Here is a 26,363-nt window from a genome sequence, read left to right on the forward strand (position 1 = left end):
AATTGTAACCACAGTTATAATAAATTACAATACTTATCTATTTGTTGTTACACCTTAGAAAGTACAGTATATAATGCAGTAAAAACACTTCAAACACAAACAACAAATATTGTAATGCATCTTAACTTCGGTTACAATTATTTATGAAAATATATAATGCACTGCAACATAGATTATGAATACCTTTATAATATATTATAAATTAAGGCTGTAAGTAAAGTGTTACCAGATATATACATACTTATATTACAGCAAGGACAAATATAATCAATCAAAAGTGACAATGGTTGCAAAAGCCTTTACTGTTTCAAATAAATGCTACTCTTTTGAACTTTCAAGTCCTCAAATGATCCTAAAAAAAATATTTCTGAAGAAACATGTGACACTGAAGACTGGAGTAATGGCTGCTAAAAAAATGACAGAAATGAATGACATTTTTTAATATATTCAAACAGTTATCTCAAATTGTAACGATCCTTCACTATATTACTGATGATATAATATACATAAATATATGATATATATATAAATGCAGCCTTAGTGAGAATGATTTGAGATGATATACATTTTTAGGTAAGTAGACGCAATTGTATGTTTTCTGCCACAGAATTTTAGACATGCTTTTTTTTTTGCCTACATGCTTAATTTTTAATGATGCACTGGATTATTTTTTTTAGAAATTGCATTTCAAATCCACTTTCAAAAATCTGGGGGGGGGGGGGGGGGGGGGGGGGTACATAATGTCAGTTTGAATGGGCATGACAACAACTGATGTATCTTTATTATGTATTGCTAATAGATAAATTTACCAAATCTGGCATAGACGTCAGTCACAGCCTGGTTCATGGCCATATCAATGAGACCTCGGCCGAGACAGAAGTGAGGGAAGACCAGTAACACCTTCTTCAACACCTCATTAAACATTAGCAGAGACTGAAACATTTGTGAAGAAAAACATAAGCAATTATTAGAAAATAAGTAACCATAAAATTGTTATTTTATATGTAAACGGATTTTTACTCAAAGTATTTTTTCTGTGTAACTTTGTAGTATTACTGAGACTAAAAAGTGCTAAATTAGATTGAAAACTGACAAATAAATAAATACCCTGTTGTTCTCAAAGAGCTCTAAGATGAAGGTGATGGCACTGCTGTTGATACCAATGAAAAGGTTGATGCAGGAGAGGGACACATACGCCGTGCTGGGGACATTGAAGATGTAGGACATGGGGTACATCATGGGTGTCACTGACCACCTGCATAGAGAAGCATTAAAGAAAAGTCATTGTTGTACTTAGCTGATTTCCTTCAAATGAGTCTGAACCTACATAAGCCACTGACTGACCCATAGAGGCAGAGCAAAGCGACCAGCGCCGGCAGATTGGTCGGTGATGTGTAGCATTTCTTATCAAAAGCCACGAAAATTCCCACAACCATTGCAGTGCTGGCAGAGTAGTTTATCTGGCAACAAATGAAAGGGATGTGAGCAATCAAGCCCTTAATCCAAAAACATATTGCAATGACTAAACAAACAACTGATATTTGACAGAACGGTCCATCTAAAGGGTTAGTTCACCAAAAAATAAAAATTATGTCATTGATAACTCACCCTCATGTCGTTCCAAACCCGTAAGACCTCTGTTCATCTTCAGGACACAGTTTAAGATATTTTAGATTTAGTCCGAGAGCTCTCAGTCCCTCCATTGAAACTTCCATGTCTGTTGTGAGAGAGTTCAAAACTCTGCAATGTAGTGATATCTGGTTGGCGAACGAATCATTTGATGTAACCAGATCTTCTTGAACCAGTTCACCAAATCGAACTGAATCGTTTAAAATGGTTCATGTCTCCAATAATCATTAATCCACAAATGACTTAAGCTGTTAACTATTTTAATGTGGCTGACACTCCCTCTGAGTTCAAACAAACCAATATCCCGGAGTAATTCATTTACTCTAACAGTACACTGACTGAACTGCTGTGAAGAGAGAACTGAAGATGAACACCGAGCAGAGCCAGATAACGAACAACACACGGACTCATTCTCGAGTCAAGAACCGTTTCTGTCAGACGTTTACGATTCGAGAACCGAGGAGCTGATGATACTGCGCATGTGAGATTCAGCGTGAAGCAGAACGACACACAGAGCGTCTGAACCGAACTGATTCTTTTGGTGATTGATTCTGAAATGATTCTGTGCTAATGTTATGAGCACGGGTAAACCAAAGGCTTGAATCAAGGGCAGTCAATGAAGTCATTCATTAGGTCGAGCGCAAAAGAACCGGTGAACCGTTTTCTTCAGCCGGTTTATTGAATTGAACTGTCCGAAAGAACTACTGGTGATCTGAAAACCAACAGAAACGGTTCTTGACTCGAGAACAAGTCAATATTTTGTTCATTATCTGGCTCTGCTCGGTGTTCATCTTCAGTTCTCTTTTCACAGCAGTTCAGCCAGTGAACCGTTTTAAACGATTCAGTTCGATTTGGTGAACTGAAGTTACATCGAATGATTAGTTCGCGAACCGGATATCACTAGACTGTTGTGTTTTGAACTGTCTCACAACAGACACGGAAGAGAACACAATTCAGAATAAAGTCGTAGTTTTTGCTATTTTTGGACCAAAATGTATTTTTCGATGCTTCAAAAAATTCTAACTGACCCTCTGATGTCACATGGACTACTTTGATTATGTTTTTCTTACCTTTCTGGACATCGTCAGTATACCGTACACACAGCTTCAATTGAAGGACTGAGAGCTCTCGGACTAAATCTAAAATATCTTAAACTGTGTCCCGAAGATGAACGGAGGTCTTACAGGTTTGGAACGACATGAGGGTGAGTTTTTAATGACATCATTTTAATTTTCGGTGAACTAACCCTTTAACACACAATGCTGATGAATCTCACCATGTCCCAGAAAAAGTTAGCAACCCAGTAAACCAGAGGGCTGACTCCACTAACAAACTGCAGATGTTTGGCCTTGGTGACACGCTCCTGAATGAGGTAGAGGACGAAGCTGGCAGGGATGAAGGACATGGCAAAGATGACGCAGATGGCCACCACTGCATCCACTGATGTGGTGAGACTGCCCAAAAGGAAATGCAGCATTTTACTACACAACAGAAGACTTTATACCTTTTAAAAATATACAAAATAAAAAAAAAACATTATAAATAGAGTTGTTCTGTATTGATATTTATGCATGAAAACACTTGAAAAGAGGTGTATCAGATTTCCTGACTACAAAGGTTTGCGGTCAGTAAAATTGATTATATATATATACATATACATATATATATATATATATATATATATATATATATATATATATATATATATATATATATATATTGTCATGACTTAGGTCTGTGTTGCTATATTTTTGTCTTGTTGTCTGTGTGTCTAGTCTCAGAACACATGGGTTTTGTTTTGACAGCTTATGTGTTCTGCTGTCAGTGTTTCTTCCCCCTCCCACTCGTTACCCTTAATTCCCTGTGTTCCGTCACACCTGTAGCCACTCCTTCCTCATTAGCTCTCCTCTATTTTAGTTCCTCTCGTGCTCTGTCTTTTGTCAGACCGTTGTGATTGTTTTGTGCTTCGAGTGTGATTGTTTCAACCTGCCTGCCTAGTCCTGCCTTGTCGTGTTTTTGGATTTGTGTTCTTTCCCCGGGTACTGCTCTTGTCAGTCTAGACTGGTTCTGCCTCCGGTCCCTGCCTCACCTCTCTTTTGGATCTTCTGAGACCTGACCCCCAGATCCTCTCTGCACTCTGTCCTTTCCTTCAGGGATTTTGGGTGTGACTTGACGCTGCGTCCCCCAACGACGCTCTGGTGGACCTGACGTTGCGTCACAGAAGACGCTTGGACTGGTCCCCGCTGAGAGGTTTCTTTTGCTCTACTCTGAGGAGTAGCCATTCTTCTGTTTTTTCCTGTTTGCCCAGTGTGGGCTAATAAACTCTGTTACCTGCATCTGAGTCCCGCGTATCCCTGACAGAACGGTCTGACCACGATGGATTCAGCAGGTGCAGACCAAGTAAGAGTCGCAGTCAGTCAACAAGGCATTCTTCTGGGACAGCATTCCAGCCAGTTGACCACCACCTCTAGGGAGGTTGAGGGCCTCACAGCCCAGGTAGCGGACCTCAATCTCCAGATTCAGAGGCTCCAGCTTGAAGCCTTGGCCAGCAGATCGGCTACTCGTTCTGAGCCTGAACCCCATGCCAATTGTCCACCGCCATATGATGGGGACCCTAACTCCTGCCGTGCCTTTCTGTCCCAATGTTCTCTGGTCTTCGCCCTCCAGCCTCGGCGCTATGTTACTGAGGAGTCCCAAGTCGCATTCGTGATCACCCTCTTGAAAGGAAAGGCCCGGGACTGGGCAACAGCTGTGTGGGATGCCCGTGCTCCATTCTGTGCCACTTTCCAGGACTTCAGGGCAGAGATGATCAAACTGTTTGACCGCTCTGCTCAGGGCGATGAGGCAGCTGCCCAGTTAGCGCGGTTGAGCCAGGGCAGGCAATCAGTCACCGATTACTCCATCCAGTTCAGAACTCTGGCAGCCTCCTGTGACTGGAATGAGGCAGCGTTGCGTGCAAGGTTTCGGGAAGGTTTGGATGATGACATCCAGGATGAGATCGCCACTCAAGATCTACCGCAGAGTCTTGACATCCTTGTGGATCTGGCCCTCCGTGTGGAGGGGCGTCTTCAGCGTAGACATCAGCGGCGTGGTGCTCAGTCCCCCTGGATGCTGGTGGAGGGCGTTCCTAGTAGTGCTTCCACCTCCTTGTCACCGTCAACAGACCCTGAGCCTATGCAAGTGGGGCGTCTTCACCTCACCCCTAAAGAGAAGCAGGATCGCCTGACTCGGGGCCTGTGTCTGTACTGCGGGAAGCCGGGCCATCGAGCTATCCAGTGCCCGTTAAAAGCCAGAGCCCATCAGTAGTCCGGGGGATCCTGGTGGGTGCTACTCCTCATGTCGACTCCCCCATCTCTCGTACCATGTTAAAGGTCTCGATTCAGCACAAGGACTCCTTTCATTCCTGTTCTGCACTTGTTGACTCTGGTGCTGAGGGCAACTTCCTGGATGCCTCTGTTGCAGCACGGTGGGTTATTCCTACTATTCCTCTTCCTTCTCCTATTTCTGTTCGCTCCCTAAATGGTCTCCTCATCTCTTCCATCACCCATTCCACTACCCCTGTAAGTTTGACTGTGTCCGGCAATCACTGTGAGGTAATTGAGTTGTACCTCCTAGATTCCCCGGGTGCTCCTGTTGTCCTTGGGCACCCGTGGCTGGTGCAGCACAACCCTCATGTGGATTGGTCCGGCAATTCTGTGTTCTCTTGGAGTCAGTCATGTCTTGCGTCTTGTCTTGGTTCTGCTTTGTCTCCTGGCTCTGTGTCTCCTGTTTTTCAGGTTGAGGAGGGTGATCTTGCCGGGGTCCCGGAGGGGTACCGTGATCTTTGTCAGGTCTTCAGCAAGTCCCGGGCCACATCCCTGCCTCCTCATCTGCTGTATGACTGTGCCATCAACCTCCTCCCAGGCACTTCTCCGCCCAAGGGTCGTTTGTATTCCCTGTCTAGTCCTGAGAGAGAGGCCATGGACAAGTATATTCAGGACTCCTTAAATGCCGGCCTCATCCGGCCCTCTTCCTCACCTGCTGGGGCTGGGTTCTTCTTTGTTAAGAAGGATGGCTCCCTGCGACCCTGCATTGACTACCGTGGCCTCAATGACATCACTGTAAAAAACCGGTATCCTCTGCCTTTGATGTCATCAGCCTTTGAGTTGTTACAGGGAGCCAAGGTCTTTACCAAGCTAGACCTCCGTAACGCCTACCACTTGATCCGTATACGTGAGGGGGATGAGTGGAAGACAGCATTTAACACCCCGACGGGACACTTTGAATACCGGGTCCTACCCTTTGGGCTTACTAATGCCCCAGCTGTCTTCCAGGCCCTGGTGAACGATGTGTTGAGAGACATGGTGAACAGATTTGTCTTTGTGTACCTTGATGATATTCTCATCTTCTCTCCCTCATTGCAGGTCCACACTCAACATGTTCGTCAGGTGCTACAACGGCTGCTGGAGAACCAGCTGTACGTCAAGGCGGAGAAGTGCGTGTTCCATGCCAAGTCGGTTTCGTTCCTGGGGCATATTATCTCGACAGAGGGGATCAAGGCCGATTCCGCTAAGGTAAGGGCCGTGGACGAGTGGCCAACCCCTGACTCACGGAAGGCGTTGCAGCGGTTCTTGGGGTTCGCCAACTTCTATAGGCGATTTATCAGGAACTTTAGCCTGGTTGCTGCACCCTTAACTGCACTCACCTCTCCTAAGGTATCGTTCAAATGGAATGTACAAGCTCAGGAGGCCTTTGGTGCTCTCAAGTCCCGTTTCATCTCTGCTCCTGTTCTTTGTCTCCCAGATCCGGAACGGCAATTCATTGTTGAGGTGGATGCTTCTGATGTCGGGGTAGGCGCGGTCCTGTCCCAGCGGTCCCCCAAGGATGGGAAGGTGCATCCTTGCGCCTTCTTTTCTCACCGTCTGAGCCCAGCCGAGCGAAACTATGACATAGGTAACAGGGAGCTGCTGGCAGTCAGGCTGGCCCTGGGGGAGTGGCGCCACTGGTTGGAGGGCGCAGCGTTGCCCTTCTTGGTCTGGACGGATCACAAGAATTTGGAGTATATCCGTTCGGCCAAGAGGTTGAATGCCCGCCAGGCCCGCTGGGCACTTTTTTTTGGGCGGTTTAATTTCTCCCTCTCGTATCGGCCAGGATCAAAGAATGTTAAACCTGATGCCCTTTCTCGTTTGTTCGAGAATCCCGGTGAGGAGGTGAGCCCCAGTACCATTCTCTCCAGAGAGGTGGTGGTGGGGTCCCTTTCTTGGGATGTCGAGTGACGGGTAAGAGAGGCCGTGCGGGAGGGGGAGGTCCCAGGGGGGTGTCCGGGGGGTCGGTTGTTTGTACCGGCTGCGCTGCGTCCTGAGGTCCTTCGGTGGGGTCATGAGTCCAGAGTTGCTTGTCATCCAGGGGTTCGGAGATCGCTGGCTGCCATCCATCAGCGATTTTGGTGGCCATCCATGGCCCAAGATGTCAGGCAGTTTGTGTTGGCTTGCTCAGTTTGTGCTCAGAATAAGACTTCTAACCAGTCTCCTGTTGGTCTGTTACAGCCTCTACCCATTCCCTCTCGTCCATGGGCACATCTGGCCCTTGATTTCGTCACTGGCCTTCCCCCGTCGAGGGGTAACACTGTTATTCTGACGGTGGTGGACCGCTTCTCCAAGGCGGCCCATTTTATCCCCTTACCCAAACTCCCCTCCGCCAAGGAGACAGCTCAGGTGGTCGTGGACCACGTCTTGCGGATCCATGGTCTTCCGGTTGATGTGGTCTCCGACAGAGGACCACAATTCGTCTCCCGGTTTTGGAGAGAGTTCTGTAGACAGATCGGGGCCTCTACGAGTCTGTCTTCAGGTTTCCACCCCCAGACCAATGGGCAGGCCGAGCGAGCCAACCAGGATCTTGAGCGTGCTCTCCGCTGCCTAGCATCACAGAGTCCGAGCTCCTGGAGTCAGCAGTTGTCGTGGGTTGAATATGCCCACAATTCCCTCCCGGTGGCGTCTACGGGTATGTCTCCTTTTCAATGTTCTGTTGGCTATCAACCACCCCTTTTCCCTGCACAGGAACCCGAAGCTGCGGTCCCGTCTGCCTTGGCCTTTGTCCGTAGGTGTCGGCGCACCTGGAGGAGGGCTGAGGAGTCCTTGGCCCGGGCTTCCAGACGGATCAAATTGGCGGCTGACCGTCACCGGACTCCGGCACCCCAGTACGTTTGCGGACAGAAGGTATGGCTTTCCACCAAAGACCTGCCCATCCGGGTGCCTTCTCGTAAGTTGGCACCCAGGTTTATTGGGCCATGTCGCATCACCAAGGTCCTGAGTCCGGTGGCAGTGCGGCTCAAGCTTCCTCCCACGCTTGGTCGGGTTCACCCTGTCTTTCACGTGTCCAGGGTTAAGCCTGTGTTTAGATCCCCCCCTTAATCCCATTGTCTCTTCCCCCATACCCCCTCCCCCCCTTCGTCTAGTGGATGGTACTCCTGTTTACACTGTGAGAAAGCTTTTGGATGCTAGACGTCGTGGTCGGGGTTTCCAGTATCTAGTGGACTGGGAGGGCTACGGTCCTGAGGAGAGGAGTTGGATTCCGGCTCGGGATATTCTGGACCAGACTCTGATTGAGGACTTCCGCCGGCGACGAAGTGAGACCCTCCGGGTTGCGCCTGGTGGCGCTGCTGGAGGGGGGGGTACTGTCATGACTTAGGTCTGTGTTGCTATATTTTTGTCTTGTTGTCTGTGTGTCTAGTCTCAGAACACATGGGTTTTGTTTTGACAGCTCATGTGTTCTGCTGTCAGTGTTTCTTCCCCCTCCCACTCGTTACCCTTAATTCCCTGTGTTCCGTCACACCTGTAGCCACTCCTTCCTCATTAGCTCTCCTCTATTTTAGTTCCTCTCGTGCTCTGTCTTTTGTCAGACCGTTGTGATTGTTTTGTGCTTCGAGTGTGATTGTTTCAACCTGCCTGCCTAGTCCTGCCTTGTCGTGTTTTTGGATTTGTGTTCTTTCCCCGGGTACTGCTCTTGTCAGTCTAGACTGGTTCTGCCTCCGGTCCCTGCCTCACCTCTCTTTTGGATCTTCTGAGACCTGACCCCCAGCTCCTCTCTGCACTCTGTCCTTTCCTTCAGGGATTTTGGGTGTGACTTGACGCTGCGTCCCCCAATGACGCTCTGGTGGACCTGACGTTGCGTCACAGAAGACGCTTGGACTGGTCCCCGCTGAGAGGTTTCTTTTGCTCTACTCTGAGGAGTAGCCATTCTTCTGTTTTTTCCTGTTTGCCCAGTGTGGGCTAATAAACTCTGTTACCTGCATCTGAGTCCCGCGTATCCCTGACATATATATATATATATATATATATATATATATATATACATATACATACTTTTTTTTCAGCAAGAATGCATTAAATTAATCAAAAATGACAATCAAGATATTTATAATGTTGCAAAAAAAAAAATCAATTAAATGCTGTTCCTATGAACATTCTATTCAAAGTGTGCTGAAAAAAGAAAATGATCAACATCACACATACAGTGCTGCTTAATATTTTGGTTTCCATATATTTGATTTTTTCAGCAGGAAATCAGAACATTACAATGATTTCTGAAGGATCATGGGACACTGAAGACTGGAAAAATGGCTGCTGAAAATTCAGCTATTTTTTTTTTTTTTTCAGGAAAAAAAAAAACATTTTAAAATAACAAAACAGTACAATTATATACAGATATATATATTGCAATAATATTTCATAAAATTACTATTTTGATTGTATTTTTGATTAAGTAAATACAGCTTTGTTGATCATAAGAGTCCCCTTAAATAAAAACATTGTACATGTACATTTTGAGTGTCCATCAACATTAACTGAACATCACATCTTTCACATAATTGAACTTTATGTACTGTGACCGACTGACAATTAAGTAGGATTTCAAAACATGTTGGACATCCAAAACGAATCATGTAAACTGGGCCTATTAGTCAAAACCATTTCTATGTGACAACTGACACTCACACAGTGACCTCTGACAGCTGCTCTTTGGTGAGGTTGAGCGGGTGGTTGACGGCAGTAATGCCGTATTCTGCCGGATTGGCATGAGGCGGCAGGAAAGCACGGAGAATGGCATTGTTTGCAATGTTCATGAAGGAGACCATGGCGTGCCAGCCTTTGTTGTTATACCACACCTGTAATAAGGGAGCAAAATGTAATTCGAAAAACCTTGAGAGAATGTTAAGAATTTGATAGTTTGTTATATAATGCAATGACATTTAGACATTTTGAAGACAGTTTGGGACATTGTTAAATAGGCGGTTAACATACCTTAACATTGTACTCACTCTCCATGTAATGCAAGAAAGTTCCTAATTCATTCATAGCTGACTTTGAATAGGGGCCCTAAGGATAAGATAATAAATCATTCACCAGTATGTGGTATGTGAGCAGAGTAGAAAGTACTCTCATTAAAATCTCATGATCGTTTATGTGTAGTATATAAAATATCATACCCCTGTAATATTCATCATCTGTCCAAGCTGGGTAAGAATGGCCCGAATCTCCTTAGGGTCAACATCAAGAATCGGCAGTTGTCCACCAACAGAGAGTCCACCATACCTGTAAAAATTCAGATAATTCAGGCATTATTTTAACCTAGTGTACTTTTGTTACAGGCTGTAAATAATTCAGATGTATACCATGTGTAACATGACATTTTAGGATACAAGTTAATGCGTTGTTTTTTTTTTTTTTCTGTAGACAGAAACCTTACCTTTGTTCATTCACCCAATATTTGCTCTTCAAGCTACACATGAGGGAAAAAAACAACAGTCATTATACAAAGTGAAATGAACAGTAATACTACTAACACATTGTAGCTTTTAAAACAGTTCACCTGGTCTTGATGAGTTTGGGGTAAGTCTTCACTAAGTAGTCAGAGATGTTTTTGTCTGTCATGTCGAGCAAAATGTCCCCTGTTAGCTCTTTTCTCTACATCAGAGCAATGAAAATATCACTAAACCCACTTCCCCAATCTCCATAATCACTGTTCAATTATTTCGGTTCCATCTTAGATCCTGACCTGGCGTGGCGGCAGTCCTCCAGCTCCGTCCGGACAGACGGGCAGCATGGTGAGCTTTGTATCAGTGCTGCACTCGCAGGAAGGGGAGGGGTTTCTTATGTTCCACTCTGGACTCGACAAGATGTTTTCCACCTCGGGAGAAACTGGAGGAACTTCCCAATCTGAAGTGGTGTTTAGGCAGGTAAAGAGGCTCCTGTGCACACATATTCACATTATGTGTCTGCCTACTATTATAAATCTGTCATAAAGAGTTCTTAGCTATGAACTAAACCAGTCTGCTCCAACACAACATCACATTACAAATACCGTATTTTCCGGACTACAAGTCGCACTTTTTTTTCATAGTTTGGCTGGTCCTGCGACGTATAGTCTGGTGCGACTTATCAAAATTAATTTGACATGAACCAATAGAAAACACTACCGTCTCCAGCCGCCAGAGGGAGCTCTATACTGCTCTGTGCTCCTGTCGTCTACACTGAAAACAGAGCGCCCTCTTGTGGCTGGAGACGGTAATGTTTTCTCTTGGTTCTTGGTTCTAAATAAATGCCACTTATAGTCCAGTGCGACTTATATATGTTTTTTTTCCTCATCTTGACGTATTTTTGGACTGATGCGACTTATACTCGGGTGCGACTTCTAGTCCGAAAAATACGGTACTGAGTTAAAGCCAAGAAGTGCAGGTTAAAAAAAACTCACTCCAAAGATTGATTTGCCATACAGCGAGTTCCCATGCCAGGCCCCTTCAGCAACGTCTGTATGAAGTGCCTCATCTTTGGATGTGATGGCTGCTCATTACTGAGACACAGAAGAGCAGTAAACATTTCAATCACATCTCCCATGATAACATACAGACTACTACATGAAGTTTATGAGTCGGATTCTGAGAACAGCTCTTACCTGATGAAGGTAAACTGCTGTCCATACATCCACGGAGTGAGGGTCAGACTGGGATACTCTCCAAATGGTGGGACAATCATAGTGAAGACCAAAGCAATGAGGACAAAACTGGCTGGCAACACAATCTACATAAAAAAGCCAAATGTATGTAAGAAAACATCTGCTTACTGTTTACTGATCTTAAAGGGCGAAAAAAGTGGTCAGGATATTTTTTTCAAAAATGTTATGATTTATTTTTTTTCTTATTTTAACTATCCCTTTAACATGGATGAACAGTGTTCACATGCAAACGTCACCTTACCTGTGCAAGAAAATCTTTATGGCTGCGTGTGGCATGGTGAAATCTCTTAACAATAAGAGCGTGGAACTGTTTGAGTACCAGATTAAAGCCTTTAACCTGCATGGAGGCTCTTCCAGCACTGTTGTCAGACTCCATTGGGCTCCCAACACCATTAGCATCTATAAACCAGACCAGATTTGCATGTAATCGTATTAGACCTGTTGCGTAGCTGGACAGCAGCATTATATTTTGGCTTCTGGTTTGTCCTCACCTGGCGCAAACTTAAAACCAGCAAGACTGCATTCTTTATTTTATTTATTTTAACAAGCTAGACCCTATTCACTTTTCTATCTTAACCAGGAACTGTTTTCAGCCAATCAACCGGCATGATTGGCTGACGCACTAGCACTAATCAGCACGACCCAGCCTGGACCTAGTCTGCAAAATATCTGCAAAAGGCTACTAAATCTCAAGAAGCTTTAGCTCTACAAAAAGCATAGCACCTCAAAAATCAAATCCTTCATAGAGCCCTGTTAGCTTCTTAGCATGAGTGCTAAGCAAAGCTAAGATCTGGGTTCTCGATTCACCTTCAACATTACTTGCAGCCTCATTTTCTCTCAAGAAACCATTGCCATTTTTCCTCTGTTGTAGCATCCATTGCTCTGAGGGGGTAGGCGACCACACAGTCAAACAGTGTTATAAACTACTGGTTTATTAAAATACAGGATAACAAAAAAAACTAATTGACTTATGAGATACATTGCATCTCTATAATTATTATTGTAATTATATGTAACATGAGGATATTCACCTGGTGTAACAGAGCTGTTAGCTGCGTCTCCATCTGCTGTAACCTTCAGAAAGATCTAGATATACACAACACAGTTTCTTAAAAAACATGGATGAGCACACACTTATCTATACAACCAGTGTTGTTTTAGTATTATTAATATCATGTTATAGTATTTATTATGGTTTTGAATTAGTTTAATATTTTCAATTTAAATTTGTTTAAAAGTTAGTAATTTTGTTATGTGTACTCTTGTCCATTTTTAAATGTAGTTATATATTTTTTTTTCTATTTCAGTTTTAAAATGTTAGTACTTCAACTTATTCAACAATTTAATTTCAGCTAGTAGTCAAAGGAACATTGTTTTTTTTGTTTGTTTTTTTTTGTTTCATCTCATCATTTAATATGTATAATATGAATGTAGCTAATATCTATACAGCTTTATAAATAAAAAAAAAACACACACACATTTATAATAGTTAACAGTGTTAGTTTACAACAACACTGGTCAAAGACTTGCTGCAACATTCAAACTAACATTAAAAACACATACATACTGCTAATATCCACAAACATTACAACTGTATAAATATAAAGTCTATTGACAGGTATAGTAATTTGTTTCTAGGATCATGCATGAAATGTTGTCCAACCTCCTCTAGTGACGTGTCAGATATGCCAAAGCTACTGAGGCCCATGTCACCCAACGTTTCCTCCAGTTCGCGGAACAGGCTGGCGTATGCGCGATATTTAAAACCTTTATTTGGCAGCAGATACGTCATCTCCTGACCGATCATTTCAATCAGTTTTGCCTCAGGTACATGGTGATGAATCAAAGCAGTGATGCTCTCAACGTTCCCTGTGCACGTCGATAGAAAAGAAAAAGATTTGTTTTGGAGCAAATGAGACTAAAGAGGCTGTTAAATCACTATATGTTTTGAGTTGTTCGTATACTGACCGTCTAGTACTCTCTCAGGCTGAAACGTCTGACTCTCCTCTTTATATCTGGTGCAGGTGGAGCAGGTGCAGGAACACTGAGACGCACAGTCACACTCATTCTGAGGAGCATAGCCAAAGAACTCTTATAGGACACTATCAAATTATTCTTAAGAACCACATTCCAAGCTTTTTAATGATACTTTGGGAACTGAATTCTATGCATTTGGTAAGCTGTTTCAGGTAGCATTGAAGACACCACCATATCTAAATGAACATCCTAACCCTTATTTTTATGGAGTATTACAGTATTTATTATACATTCATCATAGATTTATTATAGATCTATATGTGCACGTTTTTGCTTTTGTTTAAGAAATAATTTCACTTGGATGTACACTGTAATAGGACGACGGGAAAGAAAAAAAAAGTTTTTTTTTTGGTCTTGTTTTATCATTCACTTAGTGAAAAGAGATGTGGTGTAAAATCAAGTTTTAAGATAACAATCATGTCTACAGTATGAGATGTGTGTATATTTAAATTTTTTAAATTCAAGCAAGTTGCAAGCTGGACTAAAACCTGTGTTGTGCATATAATCACCACAATTCAGTGTGTCTGAGTGCTACAATAACAATGGTATCATGGTGACCTTTCACGGAAGTCTCTCTCACCTCTTTTTTGCGCTGGTCCTTCATGCGACGCACCAGTGTGAGGTAGAAACCCACTCCAAAGCAGTTCTTCAGGAAGAGAGGAGAGCCACTGCAGTGTAGTTTCCCTTTAGAGATGATGGCCACTCTGTCACTCAACAGGTCTGCCTCGTCCATGTGATGAGTGGACAGTATTACCGTGCGTCCTGGATGAGCGCAAGCGAATGATACAGATATTTAACAACATGTGCATAAGTTTGGTATCTTATTGCATTAACAGCTATACAGTTTAAAGTCTCTGGCAGTGATTGTTTTTCTTTTAATCCTGTAGTGGTTTCTTTGGCCAGGAGGTGGCAGTACCTGTGCGGTACTTGAGGAGCAGGTCCCAGATCGAGCGTCTGGAATATGGATCCACTCCTGATGTCGGCTCATCCAGTATCACCACCTTAGAACCACCCACAAAAGCCATAGCCACAGACAACTTCCTCTGCATACCCCCTATAGAGAGGGTCAAAACACAAGTAGTTTATTAAAACACTGCCTTTATAGACCTTAGGCCCCGATGTTCACTTTCTCACAAACAAACAGTTACATACAGCAGGATAAAGCAGCATGATAATTTCATGTGGGCAGAGTTATTATGCAAAACAGGCCCACCAGAGAGGTTCTGTGCTTCCTCATCTCGTTTGTGGGGCAGTCCCAGGTCTTCCAGCATGTTCTCAACCTCCTGCTCGGCCTCCTGGCGGTCACGTCCCTTCAGCAGAGAGTAGAAGAGAATATGCTCCTCTACTGTCAGGCTGAGTGAAATAAAATAATATATGTATATATATATATATATATATATATATATATTTGTGGCAACCAGATTACATTCACATGCAAAGCAAGAGAACTCACTGGTTGAAGAGGATGTTGTACTGAGGGCACATGCCCAATGATTGTCGTATGGCATCCATTTCTGTACGAATGTCCTTCCCATATATGTAAGCCGTTCCAGAGGTGGGCGGAAACAACCCGGTCAATATTGACCTACAACAGTGCAAGTACACATGAGAGAAATCAGTCCAAATGAAACAAGAGAGAACGGATTTATGGTTCCATATCATTGACATCACAGGATAAAGAGAAGGTAAGGACGCACAAGGTGGTGGTCTTCCCTGCCCCATTGTGACCCAGGAAAGAAGTGATCTGGCTCTCATAGAAGTTCATGTTGAAACGGTCCACCGCAGGTTTTGAGGACTTAGAATAAACTTTCACCAAGTCCTGCACTGACACTCCCATTAGCAGACCCTCCGGCTCCGGTTCAAAGAACGGATTCCCTGCAGGAAAATACCCATACGTACAATAAACCAGAGAGACAACTGACAACATAACAGGCTCTTGTTCATAGGTGTGTATAAATATATATATAGCTGACATCCTTACCATCATGCACTGGCTGTATCTCCTCCTGCTGAATCTCTTCCTGCACTTTTAGCTGTTCCTCTCGCTCTCTCTCTTTCTCCATCCTCTCTCGTTTCTCCCTGTGCTTGCATTGTTTGCTGCTGCTGGAACCATTGCATTCCCTTTGGTCCGGTGAAAGGCCACCATACTCCACATCATCCTGCTTCTCCACGTTATTAACCACCGGCTTTTCAGGGCCTTCAGAGACATGGAGGTGTGTTCATAAAATTCATTTGATGTATGCCCTGTTTACACTTATATTTCAACTTCTGACCAAATCATGCTAGATGGATGTAAACAATCAAGCATACCTGGAGCTGGATTCTGTGAGGGTTGAGGTGTCGGCTTCACCCAGTATGAGGGCTGCAGAGGGAAATAAAAGGGCCGACCGATGCCATACTGGCCTGAAAAGCCAATGGTAAACGTAAGCACACATTCTTACATATTCAAAAGCATATTTTCTCTTAGTTTAGCAACATTCAGTGCACTGCTTTGTTCGAAACTGACCTGGAAAGACGTTGTCAAGATACCACGCCAAAAAAGCATAGATAGCTGCATCCAGTAGCATCATGTGGATAGAAGTGAAGAAGGAGTACTCATCACCCTCTAGAGGACTTGTATTAATATTGTCCCACTGCAGCCCCAGGCCTTGCTCCTCATAGCGGGACAGGTACTCGGTCCCAAAACCAAAGGCCACTGGAGACAGAAAGCTCTGGAAAAGGAGGACCATTTCACAAAACATTAATTACAAGACAAGAGCTATTTTTGACCACTGAGATTATTCTCCAAATTTAAATAGTTCCTAAATGAAATAAGACTTCATGCTAATTACATTTATAACAGTGGTTCTGACCTATTTGGCTTGAAGGTCCCCCAGCTGTCCAAAACGATATTTGAAGGCTCCCTAATATGGAATTTTTCAAATATTTCTGCCGTAATTTTGGCAAAACTGCATGTTTTCAAACCGGTAGTATTGGTATATTAAATTAATAACCACAATTGAATTGATTTTGTGACTTTAGTCATTTATGTTCTCCAGTTTCTATTTCTCTTCAACTTCTCAAAAAAAAAAAAAAAAAAGTATTCAAAGGAAAATAAATATTTGTATTTTATTTATATATATATTTATATATTTTATTATTGTTTTATTTTATTTTATTTTATGATTTATTATTATATTATACATTTCCGATATAGTTTATGTGTTTTTAGCATTTCAGTTAAGATTAGAGTTCATTTTAGATAGAGTTAGATATTATATTAATATATATTATATTAATAATAATTTTATTCATTTAAAATAAATAACTTTTTGGTCATCTCGAGGCCCTCTTGGATGTTTGCTGAGACCCCCTAGTGATCCCCTTGGTTCAGAATGACTGATTTATTGGGTTTTCAGTGACTTTGAATGCTGGTGTTTGGGAGTGGATCATTCAGAAGAGAAGTGTACCAGCATAGTGGACTCACCACAGCTAACTTCATTTCTTTGGTAATGCGGTCCTGCCAGGCGAAACAGAAGACGTGAGGGAGGTAGAGGGTGAAGTAGATGATGCCACTACAAGCCGCAGCCAAGTTGGCCTTATTGAAGAACACACTCATCAAGAAACACTGCATTATAGTGGCCATGGTGAATGTGAGGAGAAACAGGAACAGGATGATTGGATCACTGTAATTCAGCACTTTGCCAACCTGAGGACAAAGACGCAAACAAAACAAAAAACTGTCTATTCACTGTTTAAATGGTTTTATCGTCACACATCTCTCTTCCTTTGTATTGCTACTGATGAGGTAATGAGGACAGAACAGACAGAAGCCAAAAAACAGGATATGGTCCAAGCAATACTTTCCAGAGAAAAAGAAGAAAGGGGAATGAGAGTTGGAGAGACAGAGACTCTTCATTTATGCACTAACAACATACATCCAGCAGAGGTCACAATGCAACAAATCTGAGAAAGGTGCAGAAGTACAAAGCTCAAATAAGATGGTGAATCAGTGTTCCTCACCATGATTATGACCGTCAGCAGAGCAGTGCTAGCAGCCATCATAAGGAAGCTGTCAATGAACCAGGTGTACCAGATGACTCTATTCGAGACGCCCATGGCCTTCAGCATGTCCTTCAGCCTCATCTCCTTCTCCAGCACGATGCTCTTCACCATCATGGACACGGAGTAGATCCAGGCCAGCACCATGAAGATGGGGAAACAGCGGTTTAGGGTCAGCATGAACCTACCGGACAAAACAAACAAGATCCATTGGACACTGCCGTAATTGCAAGGTTTAATTAAGAACCATATATCATGTGATAATGTGAATAGAGTCATACGTGAAAGTTTTTTGACTTCATTATAATGGATCTAAGGATTGTCTGCCAAAAATGAAAATTCTGTCATTTACACACTTGTAATACTTTCTTTCTTCTGTGGATAACAAAAGATATTTTAAATAATATTGTCAATCAACAGTATCAGCTCCCATCAACTTCCACTGTATGGTCAAAAAAAAAAAAAAAAAAACAATAATGGAAGGCAATGGGAACCAAAATAGTTTGGTAACTAACATCCTTTAAAATATATTTTATGTTAGCTGTAGTAAGATGTTTGTAACAACAGGAGGGTAAGTGAAGGCAGAATTGTCATTTTAGAGTTTACTATCCCTTTAGGTACGTGTCCCTTATTTTATTCCTTCTCTTTCTAACTTGTACTTATTTGAACAACGCCTAAAACTTGGTATTACAGGCACGTCCTCTATCTGCTTGTGATTCTTCCAGAGGAATCACTTTATGTATCCCGCAATTGTTAATCGCTTTGGATAAAAGCATCTGCAAAATGACTAAATGTGAATGTAAATATGTGATGATATAGAATAGAGTCAGTTAGACCCTAATTTCAGCCATCACTCACATGTCATCCACGTAGCAGGGGTAGGGCATCTGCTGCAGGTAAACACCTAGAGGCCAGTCATGACCTGTGTGTAACTTGAGGATTCCGTGTTCAATCATGTCCTGCAGGTAAGCAAAACCTCCCCAAATGTAGCGATGGTCCTCCAGAGGGTCTGCCCTCGGGCCAGGGTCCCAGTACCTAAGAGAAATGAAAAGTAGGAAACCTTTCTTAGGTGTTAAGAAAAAGAACAAAAATAGTTTCTTGAGCACTTAATTTAGCATTTTTATAATCATTTCTTGAAGGATCATGTGACACTGAAGACTGGGAATTCAGCTTAGCCCTCACAGGAATAGTTACATTTTCAAATATATTCAAATAGAAATCATTTATTTTAAATTGTAAAAAAAAAAATATTTCACAGTATTACTTTTTTTACTGTAAATGCAGCCTTGGTAAGCATTCAAAAATAACACTTTATTTTGATGGTCCCTTTTGAACATTTTATTAGCAATAAGTAATGTTGCACTTATATGTCAACTAATTCTCGTAAGAGTATAAAACGCACCTGAACAGGCTAATCAAGGTCTTCTGCATTACTAGAAAGTGAGTTTGTTCAAGTTTGGCAAGGTAAACTCTGCAGGAATGCGGATCTCGGGTGCCAGAGTTGCTTTACCCCCACAAGTCTTTTCAATAAAACATATGCTATTCCAAATGATCAAAAACTTTAAAGAGTGTCATTGGACTGCTCTGCAACTGTATTCAGGGGGCCTTTTCAGGGGGTTAGCGAAATACAGGCATATGAATATTTCAGCACCATGAACTTTAGAGAGAGTTAGTGGGCTAGTTTGAAATGACATGTATAGAAAATTGTATTATCCTTCTTTGCTGGGAAGGCCTAACAAGAAAATCACAGCCAAGAAGATTCTTGCATAATTCATTAAAATAAAGCGGACATTTGGCAATACTAAAATCCTGAAAATGTTTTCCCACAATTAATAAAACATGCTCAAAATGAGCCCAAACTATTTCAATAGGAGTGCCAAAATCACAATTTGTAATTCAATTCACATTGTTTGTGTGTAGTGGCTTCACTTTGCATTATGCCCACAGAATGAAAACACAATGAATCTGCAGGGCCCACATGGTGATTTGATCCTTGGCTGTTTGTCTTCTTCTGTGAGAATGATGGCTACAGTGAGATCTGACCAGAATAACACCTGCAGGCATGTTTTCAGTAATGAGTGGTGTCACTTTGCAGTGCACAGCACACTGGAGCTCCATGTTTGTGTGATTGTGCCAGCTCTTTCTCTTTCTCTTGCTCTAACAAAAGTGTGTTGAGCAGCAACGCCTTACATAAACAATTAAGAGAAGATCTTCTATTCTCTCTTTACACAATAAATTTTATATGAAACTTGAATCAAAACATGTACTCTGAAAAATTAAACATGAATTTATAATCTAATGTTCCTTCGGTGATCCCTCAAAATCCTGATCAATATTGAGTTAAAATTAGATCAATTTAAGCATTTGCTTACCATCCCTTAAAATATTATTAATTATTTAGTTTTACTGTATGTCCACTAAATGCCAAAAATTGTTTCTTTAAAATTGGTGAATAAGATTAATATTAAATAGTTTCAGGTTTACTCTGCTTCAGCAATTTAATGGTCTCTTAATTTGTGTCCCAAGAACCACCCAGTCCTATACTATATAAGGAACATCTGGTATTTGATCAGATGAACAAAGAGGTAGTTTCAACCTAAACAATTATGGATGACCTCTCACCGGTCTTTGATTTTGTTGGTACGTTCCACTGCATCAATGTCCATTCGGATCTTGAACTTGACATGGCGGGGCAATTCTGTGCTCCAGGGGTACATGTCCATGAAGACCAGACCTGCCCAGAACTTATTCTCCCCCAGCAGGTGCAGAGCTTGATGGGTCATCAGATTCTCATCCATGTGACCCACAAACTTATCCAGACTTATACACTGATAAGATATAAAAAAATCACAAAAACTGTGAAAAACTGGAAAAGAATGTGTTTGAATGTTGAATCCTGTATGTCGTGGCATCCATTTAAAGTACAATGGATCATATATAGATGAACAAACGATCCACTATTACTACAATTAGTAAAAAGTATTATTAGTGCAATTAATATTATTTATTTATTGCTTGAGAACAAATTTCGATCAAGCAATTGCTGTTGTTCCCACTGTTGTTCTGAATATTAACATACACCGCACAACTGCAAATGTTAAATAGTTTTTAGAAACCAGACTATTCAAAAACAATAATTTAATAATACATTTTTTGCTCTGCCAACTTAAATAATTCCAAGCGAAGTAGCAAGAGAATCGTTGCATGTCCCTGACATGCACACATTAGTGGTGTTTCGTTCTTGAATGAATCAGCATTTTTGAACAAACCTGTTCAGAGACTCATTGTTTGGTTTCTAAATAATAAGTGTTTTTAAAAAAATCTGTCGAATACATGATTGTTTTGCTCTTAAATGGATCAGTGTTTCTTTAAACAAATATGTTGAGGGAATGATTGTTTAGCTCCTGAATGAATCAGTGTTTTTGAACAAACCTGTTCAGAGACTCATTGTTTCGTTTCTAAATAGTGAGTGTTTTTAAACAAATCTGTCGAATACATGATTGTTTTGTTCTTAAATGGTTAAGTGTTTCTTTAAACAAATATGTTGAGGGAATGATTGTTTAGCTCCTGAATGAATCAGTGTTTTTGAATGAATCTGTTGGGTAAATGTTTTGAGTTGACTGAAAATAAATTTGTAGTGTTTCCAAAACCTTAGTGGACATTATAAAGTGCACTCATTTGATGCCCGTAATGCACCACAATAACAATGAGTATACAACTAATTTACGGCTAGCAGCTACAGTATACCCATGCACTGTTTGTTGCATCAAATGAATGACCAAATCTCATCAAAAGATGGCATCCACAGCACTTCTGGCACACTTAAGGGCACTATATTAGTGAAGCAATATAGGGAATAGTAATACAAGGAGTGATTTTGCATAAAGCCCTTATTTTGTATCTGATTGAATCTTTGTTTTTTAATGAATCTGACTGAATGATTGTTTAGCTCCTCAATAAATCAGTGTTTTTAAAAGAGTCACTGTAAAATCCCCACTACTAATGCACAGAATGACAATCGGCCAAGAGCACACAAACACAGCGGCCAATCAAATTCAAGGACTGGAACTAATAATGTTGTATAATAATGTCTATGTGCAGATTGGTGTGTAAGTGTGTCAAGCTTTCAAGAGCCGCAGTAGTTCTCCATATAGCAGGCCTCTCATTCTCAAAGAGCTCCAATGACATGGGAAAATCACAGAGTCTGTGTTGGCTCTTCACTGAAGGACTGCTGTACAATAGCTGAGTGAACGGCTCGCTCTCACATCACATGCCATCGCACTAGAGGCGAGAGGCCTCCTACTCCATGAGCACCATATCTAATGGAGTAATTCATAATAATGTACAATGCCACCAGAGGTCCTGAACAAACAACTGAATGGAAAGATTCAATGAGACCCCCTGCAGGACTCACATGTTCTCAACACATTTCAATTGAAAAACACAACACTCGCATTCAAAGGCACTCGGCTTGAGCTCATGGCCTGAAAAACCACAAATAAACCAAAAGTGAAAGAATATAATTATGCTTTTTCAGTGACCAACAATCCCGTAGCTCCTTAAGGTAACATTTAAGCAGGGCTGAACGGTGACAGCTAATAGCTAATAGGCTAAATGGGCAAGGTGTGTTTGTATAGCATGAAGGCTCACCGCTCGGATGGAGACAAAGGGAATCTGGGTCTATCTATGATAGACCTCTCCCACCATTGCTGTCCCACTATAATCAATTTGCGGGAAGAGGCCTCCAGCTTACGGGACAGGGCCGGTCATGGCTGAGGAGGTGAGGTAACAGAGTGAAGCTGAGTGATTTGCCCCTCTTGCTTCTCAATGAAGCACCCTGTCCACAAAAACAACACGGTGCTGGCAAAGGGTGGCTCTCCCACCCACTCCCCACTTAATCAAAGGCGCACAATAGAGGGGCCTGCATGCTGTTGACAGCTTACTTGTTCTTTTCCCTTTCACCCATCTGGCCACGGTGGGCTCTATATAGCCGTGCTAAGTGGTCTTTCTTGTGGTGATGTGCTGAGAGCAATCAGCACTCCACAGAATGAGACTGTGGTGCTCAGAGCTAAAGAGCCTCATTCTGTCAAGTGAGGAACAGCTAGGCTGGTTTTTAGGGAGATGCTCTACATGGAGGCATTGCTAGACCTCACTGAAAGGGCTGGAGCCCCAAATCTGGAAGAGCTGAATGTTTAAGGGCAAGGTTATAGGATGTAAATGAATTTTGACTCTATTTATGGATCAGTAATGACATTTGGCAAAATTATTATACTACAGTGCTAAATAATATTCATTTAATTCCTAAATTAATCTGTGACTGTTTTGTTTGAGAATGAATATATATATATATATATATATATATATATATATATATATATATATATATATATATATATATATATATATATATATATATATATATATATATATATATATATATATATTATGAATCTGTAGAGTGAATTATTGTTTTTCTCTTGAATATATGAGTATTTTAATCTAAATTGTTGATTTGTTTCAGAATGTATCAGTGTTTTTGAACAAATCTATTGAGTGCATTAATTATTTTGAACTAGAAGGAAGCATTGTCTTTGAATGAATCTGTTGAGCATATGATTGTTCATTCGCTGTGATTCACAAACATCATTTTGACAGATGAAGTTTTAAACTGTTATGATAGTTTCCCTTGGATTTTCCCCAGCGAAGTCCTTCACATTAAAAATTAGTCTGCAGGCTCTCATTTTTTAAGTTTCATTACATGCTGTCCCCACATTGGCAATAAAAAGGGATTCAAACTTGGAAATTATTTCATTAAGCTCCTATAAAAATTTCAGTTTAAGTAGCTAACTTCAGCAAACAAGCTAACTCAACTATAGATCTCTGCTCTTGGCCAGTATGCAAGGTTGGATGAATTAAAGGGTTAGTTCACCCAAAAATAGAAAAATTCTGCCATTAATTACTGACCCTCATGTCGTTTCACACCCATAAGATGTTCATTCCTCTTTTGAACACAAATGAAGATACTTCAGATGAAATCAGAGAGCTTTCTTTCCCTCCACAGGCAGCAATACAACTAACACATTCAAAACCCAGTAAAAAAGACATTGTTAAAGTACTCCATGAATCCAGTGTTTTAACCTCAATTTAATTAATTAATAAGAGTGCTTTTATTTTTTTTATTTTACAGCTTTATTTATGAAAATATTGATCTGCATCATGCATTCATGAGAGCATAAAAATTTGTGTTGTGATCACTTGATAGAAGGCTCGCCCGTCAACAATACACATGAGTGAGTGTTCACAAGTGTACTATGTGATTGGATAATATCTTTGCAAATAAAGTCGTAAATTATGTTTTGTTTTGTTATTTGCAAAGCAATGTCACTTCATAAAGTTGAGGTTAAATTATTTGAGTCACATGGATTACGTGATGTCTTTCCTACCATTCTAGACCTTAAATGTGTGTAAATGTGTTATGTTGCATGGCTGAGGGACAGAAAGCGTTCGGATTTCATCAAAAATATCTTCATTTGTGTTTCAGAGATTAAAGAAAGTCTCACAGGAGTGGAACGAACATAAGGGTGAGTAATAAACACAGAATTTTTTGTTTTGGGGTGAACTAACCCTTTAAGACTCCACCTATGGATCCATCTGGATGTCATATGATTCATTTGCATCTATCCAAAAACTCTGATAGGCTGTAGTTGGCAACTTGGCAACACTATTAACGCAATCAAAGATATATTGTATTATCTGAACTTGATTAAGCATTTAAAGTATTAAAAAAAAAAATACTCTCTCTGTATTCTCTCTGTATTTAATTTAATTTAATTTATTTATTTATTTATTGTCCAGCAAAATACAAATGACAAAATACTCAAACATATTTAAATACATATTTTAAATTAATTTAATTAAAATACTGCCCATTTCTCATTCTGAGTCATTCTGATTTTAAAGGAAATGGGGTTGAGTGGTTATAAGTATAATTTTTATAAATGCCATTTTTTTTAATTCTAATTAACTGTATCCTAAAGCTAAACTGAATTGACTACTGCTCTTACCTCACTGTAATGGTTGAACATCCGGATAACATCATCAGCCAGTCTGAAGACGTTTCTCCAGTCAAAGTTTGTCATATTTATATATCTGTTCTGCTCTGGGCCACTGTGCAGGAAATTAAGGATGTCTTTGGTGGAGAACTGTGTTTCTTTAAGACGCCTGTCCAAAAAGTCCATCACTGTGGGGTTTCTAAGTGTGTCCTGCAGTGGAGTGGAACAGAAGACAGAGTTGTCAAATGGTTGCACTGCTTAATTTTTTTTTTTTTTTGATTATTTGAAATCTTTTGTAAAATTATACATGTCTGTTGTGCTCCTTTCTGCAAAAAAAATAAATAAAATAAAATAAAGATCTCTAAGAAGAACTTGCACTTGTTAAAATTACAAATGACTTACTTCTTTCATCAGACCAAGGCTGCATCTCATTGCTAGTTTTACTTGATCTTAGGGCCACATTTGACCCCACTGATCATGACATACTCAACATATATATAGATCGATTACAAAACTATACAGGTATTCAAGGGCAGGCTTTAAGATCCTACCTGTCCAATTGCTACCACTTTGATCTTTTAAATGGGGAGTCGTCTCATTGATCACAAGTAAAATTTGGAGTGCCACAAGGATCTGTCCTAGGTCCTCAGCTATTTTCAATATACATGTTTCCCCTTGGTAATATTATTGGAAAATAAATATCCGTATAGTTATTGTACATAGTGTAGACCTTATATTCTGTATTTACTGCTTATTGCACTTCTGGTTAGATGCTAACTGCATTTCGTTGCCTTGTACATTACATGTGCAATGACAATAAAGTTGAATCTAATATAATCTAATCTAATCTACGTAAAATATGGGATTAGTTTCCACTATTATGCTGATGATATTCAACTCCTAAATTATTTTAGCAAACAGTGTGTTTTAAAAATGTAAAAGATTGGATGACCAATATTTTTCTCCTATTAAATTCGGATAAGACAGAGATTTTACTTATTGGACCAAAAAACCGTACACACAATCTCTTATTACAATGTACAACTAGACAGATGTACTGTAACTTCCTCTAATAAACTTGAATTGAACTGAAATCAACTGTAACTTTTAAACAAAGTCTTTTGTACAAATACAAAAGACAATATTTAAGCATGGATTCCCTTATAGCTATCGTATCATGACAGATAATACAATACGACAACAAAAGAGATTACACAGAGACTAAAGGAGGACAGTGGATTGTATATAGAGGAGATTACTGGAATAATGTGGCAGGTGAAGGGATAAAGAGAGGTGTGTGTGTGCATGTGTGGATCAGATGAAAAGAAACAGATATGTTACCCGTATCATGTTCATTTGGACACTGTTCTGAAAGAACTCCCAAAGCTGTGGTCCCACCTCTTCCCAGACCTTCCCCATTTTCTGCAACCTCTCTAGCTCCTCAAACGTAGTGTTGGCCTGGAGAAATCACACATACAGACACACATGCACATAAATTCAAATGCATTGTCAGCATCATATTGTATGTGTACAGGGCACCTTAACCAGTCTACAAGGATGCACAATAACCCAACAACTTACTTAGCAATGTTCCAGCTCATTGAAGAAAAAAAA

At 40.9% G+C, this 26,363-nt stretch overlaps 1 protein-coding gene across 2 annotated transcripts in view; it reads right to left on the reverse strand.

The window, feature by feature from the left end:
• Positions 1 to 26,363, reverse strand: part of LOC128027192 (retinal-specific phospholipid-transporting ATPase ABCA4) — a 43,724-nt gene that overhangs the window by 6,517 nt on the left and 10,844 nt on the right. The window contains exons 11-41 of one of the 2 annotated variants that reach the window (XM_052614535.1): positions 26,091 to 26,207; positions 24,762 to 24,959; positions 20,320 to 20,525; positions 18,556 to 18,732; positions 17,659 to 17,881; positions 17,123 to 17,344; positions 16,163 to 16,367; positions 15,967 to 16,059; positions 15,638 to 15,853; positions 15,354 to 15,531; positions 15,110 to 15,241; positions 14,870 to 15,009; positions 14,573 to 14,710; positions 14,237 to 14,418; positions 13,588 to 13,687; positions 13,283 to 13,488; positions 12,651 to 12,705; positions 12,427 to 12,501; positions 11,861 to 12,018; positions 11,560 to 11,684; positions 11,359 to 11,457; positions 10,663 to 10,855; positions 10,477 to 10,571; positions 10,354 to 10,386; positions 10,094 to 10,199; positions 9,909 to 9,983; positions 9,603 to 9,772; positions 2,906 to 3,083; positions 1,345 to 1,460; positions 1,108 to 1,255; positions 810 to 933 (exon numbers count right to left, since the gene is read on the reverse strand). In XM_052614535.1, coding sequence (XP_052470495.1) covers positions 810 to 933; positions 1,108 to 1,255; positions 1,345 to 1,460; positions 2,906 to 3,083; positions 9,603 to 9,772; positions 9,909 to 9,983; positions 10,094 to 10,199; positions 10,354 to 10,386; positions 10,477 to 10,571; positions 10,663 to 10,855; positions 11,359 to 11,457; positions 11,560 to 11,684; positions 11,861 to 12,018; positions 12,427 to 12,501; positions 12,651 to 12,705; positions 13,283 to 13,488; positions 13,588 to 13,687; positions 14,237 to 14,418; positions 14,573 to 14,710; positions 14,870 to 15,009; positions 15,110 to 15,241; positions 15,354 to 15,531; positions 15,638 to 15,853; positions 15,967 to 16,059; positions 16,163 to 16,367; positions 17,123 to 17,344; positions 17,659 to 17,881; positions 18,556 to 18,732; positions 20,320 to 20,525; positions 24,762 to 24,959; positions 26,091 to 26,207 — 4,483 coding nt within the window. The remainder of the gene's footprint in view (positions 1 to 809; positions 934 to 1,107; positions 1,256 to 1,344; positions 1,461 to 2,905; positions 3,084 to 9,602; positions 9,773 to 9,908; positions 9,984 to 10,093; positions 10,200 to 10,353; positions 10,387 to 10,476; positions 10,572 to 10,662; positions 10,856 to 11,358; positions 11,458 to 11,559; positions 11,685 to 11,860; positions 12,019 to 12,426; positions 12,502 to 12,650; positions 12,706 to 13,282; positions 13,489 to 13,587; positions 13,688 to 14,236; positions 14,419 to 14,572; positions 14,711 to 14,869; positions 15,010 to 15,109; positions 15,242 to 15,353; positions 15,532 to 15,637; positions 15,854 to 15,966; positions 16,060 to 16,162; positions 16,368 to 17,122; positions 17,345 to 17,658; positions 17,882 to 18,555; positions 18,733 to 20,319; positions 20,526 to 24,761; positions 24,960 to 26,090; positions 26,208 to 26,363) is intronic. The other variant, XM_052614545.1, reaches the window with a different exon arrangement.

This window comes from Carassius gibelio, chromosome A2 (assembly GCF_023724105.1).
Source record: "Carassius gibelio isolate Cgi1373 ecotype wild population from Czech Republic chromosome A2, carGib1.2-hapl.c, whole genome shotgun sequence".
NCBI classification, from domain to species: domain Eukaryota; kingdom Metazoa; phylum Chordata; class Actinopteri; order Cypriniformes; family Cyprinidae; genus Carassius; species Carassius gibelio.